The sequence below is a fragment of the Triticum dicoccoides genome, chromosome 2B (genome assembly GCF_002162155.2).
Source record: "Triticum dicoccoides isolate Atlit2015 ecotype Zavitan chromosome 2B, WEW_v2.0, whole genome shotgun sequence".
Lineage (NCBI taxonomy): Eukaryota > Viridiplantae > Streptophyta > Magnoliopsida > Poales > Poaceae > Triticum > Triticum dicoccoides.
The window spans coordinates 521,658,991-521,663,614 of record NC_041383.1 but is presented as its reverse complement, the minus strand read 5'-3'; the positions used below and the strand labels follow the sequence as shown (position 1 = coordinate 521,663,614).

At 47.6% G+C, this 4,624-nt stretch overlaps 1 protein-coding gene across 1 annotated transcript; it reads right to left on the bottom strand.

Annotated features, from left to right (window-relative positions):
• Positions 1-366: 366 nt before the first annotated feature.
• Positions 367-3,370, bottom strand: LOC119364603 (plant intracellular Ras-group-related LRR protein 3-like). Its single transcript, XM_037630086.1, has 3 exons — positions 2,553-3,370; positions 1,392-1,558; positions 367-1,305 (listed from the first exon to the last, which is right to left on the bottom strand). The coding sequence occupies exons 1-3, from the start codon at positions 3,237-3,239 to the stop codon at positions 651-653; spliced, it is 1,509 nt and encodes a 502-aa protein (XP_037485983.1). The 5' UTR covers positions 3,240-3,370; the 3' UTR covers positions 367-650.
• Positions 3,371-4,624: the final 1,254 nt, after the last annotated feature.

Genomic DNA, 4,624 nt, shown 5'->3' with positions numbered 1-4,624 from the left:
GCAATTATTATCTGGTTCACAAAAAACCCCACTATCACTTGTCAATGACCGAAGGACCTACCTTTCTTTCAAGTTATCAGCTGTGTCCAATATGTAAGGTCCTAGGTAAGTACTACTCCATCCGATCCATAATGTAAGATGTTTTTTTGACACTAAAACTATGTAACTAAGGATAGATGTTTTTGCATTGAACTACAAAAAGACACCTTATATTTAGTTACATAGGTAGTACGTTTAGTTTTCAAAGCCGAAAAGTTTACTGTATGACTTGACAAATTGAGTCTGTTCTCACAAAGAAAACCTGGCAAGTTTCTAAAGCTTTCTGGCATCTTAGCAAGACAGATAGTTTGCAGTAACACATGTAGCTTCAGCAAACAAAATGCATAATTTCCGTTGCAAACAGTCTAATAAAGCAAGTATACCGAGTTTCAGCCCTATTATTATTGGACAGTAACACAACCGGGGCCTTCGATGGAAATGACCCTCAAATGGAGTTAAAATGGGAAAATAAACGCCACCTTGGAGGGCAGGGGCTTGTAAGGCTGTGCATCTCTCTGAGTCGACAGGAACACAAAGTGATTCCCAGCTCGAGAGTTTCGTAAACATGGTATATACATTCACGATACTTGATCACCTCTGAAACTGAGGTTTCAGAACTGCTGGTCGAGGATCGAGTCTTTCTCCGACTTGGTCTGGCCACCACTGACATAGCCCACAAGGCTCCCCCCAACGTCCGAGACCCAGGAAACGCTGCGCGCCAGCCAAGCCTTGGGAGTCGACGCCTGCGGGCTCTCTGCTGCCGCCGCCGCCATGCTCCTCTGTTCTTCCTCGAGCAATGCATCAAGCCACCTCTTTGACGTGTACTCTTTCACAGCGTCTACACCTTCCTTCACGACCTCCGCTGGTGGCATGGACAGAGGGTTCTGCTCCAGGTTAAGCTTCTCTAGCTTGTCAAGCCGGCCAAAACTGTCGGGAAGAGCATGGATCTGGTTGTTGCTGAGGTCAACCTCGCGCAGGTTCAGCAGGTCACCGAATGAGAAAGGGAGCTCCTTCATGTCGCTGAAGTTGCTGCTCAGGTTGAGGATTTCAAGGCTGGAAAGCTTCCCTATGGCAGATGGCAGACCGCAGAGTTCATTGAAATGAGCATCCAGGAGGTATAGTGATTGCATCTCACAGATAGATGATGGAAGAGATCGCAGCTTGTTCATGTGGACCCAGAGCTTTCGCAGATTAATCAGTTCATAGCCAATATTTGTTGGCAGATATGTGAGCCCATTGTAGCTTGCATCAAGCTCAACAAGCGACCTGGAGGGTGAACTATCTATCAGTCTCTTGAATAGTGAATACAGCTAATTAACAAACGCAAGGGGAACTTTAGTAGTAGTATCTACCTGCACTTTGAGATGCTGTCTGGCAGTGTTCGCAGCTTGTTAGTCGACACATTCAGAATCTTCAGATTGGACAGAAATCCAACAGTATCAGGAAGAGAAACCAAGGCATTAGAAGCAAGACGGAGCTCTTCAAGATGATCAAGCCCCCCTATAGCATCTGGAATAACCTACAGGCACAGTGAAATCCCAAAATTAGGGAACAACAGTACAATAGTGTATCTAACAAGCCATACAGCAGCTTTGAAGCTGTTGAGGAATTATAACCTGATAAACAGATCTGAGTTTTTAGGGCCTAGAAAGAAAATCAGCATTTTATAACTAGCATATCCCATGTCTGCTGTTAAATGATTATGATGGATCATGGAGTTCAAAATAAACCATATAAATCAGACACAAACATCTCTTACCAGTAACAGCAAGCAATATGAAGTACTAATCGCTACTTTAATCGGTGATTCTCCAAATTTCTAACCAAAGCAAGATTTCCAGGAAAATCAAGCTAAGCTAAACTTACCTTATAACTCCTACCAATTTGATATTGTACTTTGTAGAACTGTATGAACCCAAAGTACTACCTGTAACCCTCGATGAGTCAACACTAGTGTTTGCATAGCCTAAACCAAAGAGACAATCAAACCAAAGCTAGTGCTAAACCCCTACTTTCTTGCAGTATTGATTGTTGCAACCAACACAAACATAAATAGTACTTCAACGCATCCTTGCATAACTTTTAGCATTTTCTCCATCCAAATTCCGCCTTCAGCAGCACGCCCTTAACACATAAGGCCGGATAACAAATAAATCTGCCAAAATAATAGTATATGGACTAGCCCTCATACCTGATCCTAATTGACAAATAAGAGCTAGTATACAGACCCACTATTCGTACCAGGCATATCAGAACTCACAAATCTAGCATCCTTACAGACAAATCAGTACCCAAACTATTTAGCACACACAGTAATTCGAAGCATCCACTCAGTCCCAGAGACAGTCTAAATATGCGCTCACAGTGGCAGAAGAATGCCCAATCCTAGACAGACACACCAGAACTGAAGTGTTTTGTGCGTGTGGCTCATCCATGAATATGCTATCATATATATAGTGCTACATGGGCTCTAAATAAACAGATCTAAAGATATGAGATGACAAGTTTCTCACCTGGAGCTGGTTGTGTGATACGTCAAGCACGCGGAGTCCCAGGATCCTTCCGAACGCCTCGGGCAGGTAGCGCAGCTGCCGATCCACGAGGAGCACGCTCTCCACCGGCTTGCCCTCCTGGGCCTGCTTCAGCACGGCGACGACTTCCTCCTGCACCGCCACCTCATCAGCGCCCGCCGCCGATTCATCCTTCCCCTCAGCCTCCTCCAGGTCCCTGCCCTCCATCGCCGACCGGTAGACCTTCTCGAGCCTCTCCTCGGCCTCCTGCAGCAGCGCCTCGTAGGTGTCGTGGGCCTCCTCGAGCCGCACCACGGTGCGGCACGCCTCGAGGTCCTCCTCGGTGATCCGCGGGGCGACGTCGCCGGCGGCGGCGGCGGCGACGACGGCGCGGGAGGAGTCGACGAGCTCGTGGTCGGGGCGCGGGCCCAGCTCCTGGAGCGCGGAGCGGGCGGCGGAGACGTCGGCGACGGCGCGGGTCATGGCGTGGAGCACGGAGGCGTGGCGGAGGCCCGGCATCCGCTCGACGAGCTCGAACTCGCCGACGGAGGGCGAGCGCGGGGACGGCGTGTGGACCGGCGGCTGCTCGATGTCGAAGTCGGCCCCGGCGGCGGGCCTGGGCTTGGAGAGGGTGGGGAGGCGGGAGAGCACGTAGGAGAGGATGGGGTGGGACTGCGGCGCCGGATCCATGGCGGTGGAGGTGGGGAGGCGGAGATCGGAGCAGGGGGTGAGGGTGGAACTGATGCTGTTTTATGGTGGGCTTGGGAAAGTGGAGGGCGATGGGGAGCTGGAGGGTGCAGTCGGAACCTGCCTTGGGCGGCCGGCCGGCAGATCGGTGGGGATTATTTGGTTCAGGGGATATATCTATCCAATCCAAATCTGATCCAGGGTGAAAATACGCTTACTGCTGAACGGCTTCTTCTACTTCTGGTTCAAGAAACAGTCAAGAGTTTCTTGAACGTTCACGCATATTACTTTTTCTTTTTCTGCAAGTCAACATTGACTGATTGGCTCAAGTACTGAACACAATTTTCCTACCCAAAAGACCTCAATAATCTCGCCCCTCGTCAGAACATGACTTTTTCTCTCCTGCAAAGAAAAAAAAACTGCCCTTTCTTCTCTAATAATATATCCGCCCGCTATTACCCTTCTTTTGAAATTCGATTGTTTTCCACCTTTCTTCCGATCCCAGTATCTCTATTTTGTCCATGATCTCTACCCATTGAAACTAATAGTACATGTGACGTTGTCGACCACTAGTTGTTTGCCCTTCTTCTTCAACCCCATGGCTAGCTATACTACTGGTGTCATCGGTGGTCGTCACCCTCCTCAGTGGCGATCCCATGTGTAAGCTGTGGGTCAGCTGACCCCACAGCTTCTTGGATTGCAAGCCTATTTCTATTAATATTTGTGCAAAAAATTAGGACACTTTAGAGAGTTTAGTGCATTTGAACCCACAACTTTTTGCTGCTGGCACCGCCACTGACCCTCCTCTATTGTTGAAGAACAACTAACTTGGATAAAATGTAACATGTTATCGAGCAATCAAGATCATAGATCATACCGCAAACTACATGGTGTGACATGTTGAACAACTATGCGTCAACAAATGCTGACCCAAGTCAGACAGACATGTTCTAAGGTTCTCTGCAATTAGGGGTGAAAACAGAGAGGAAAGGCGACCGCAATGCTGTTCTTGAAGGACCTTACCTTAGAGCAAAAAAAGGGAATAGAAGTTAGGAAGACTACTGACGTAGGGCGGCGGGTGAGCTCAACCCTCTATTCCACTTCCAGGCACCTCCTTGCGGAGCTTTCCGCCTCAAGGAGATCCCGGTTGTGGGAAACAACATATCTAAAGAAAACAGATCCTCACAAATGGAAGTGGGTATTACCACTTCTTTTCATATTCTTTTGCAGAAGAAGAAATGAATATAAAATTATATACATATACGAGTGGAAACAAACATAATGCCAACATGATGCTGACACAATTACAGAAGCAAATTATTGTCAGCATTCTTGAATCATGAAGAAAAACACAAGCAAAGCCAATGAACTTGTTTATAATTGCTAAA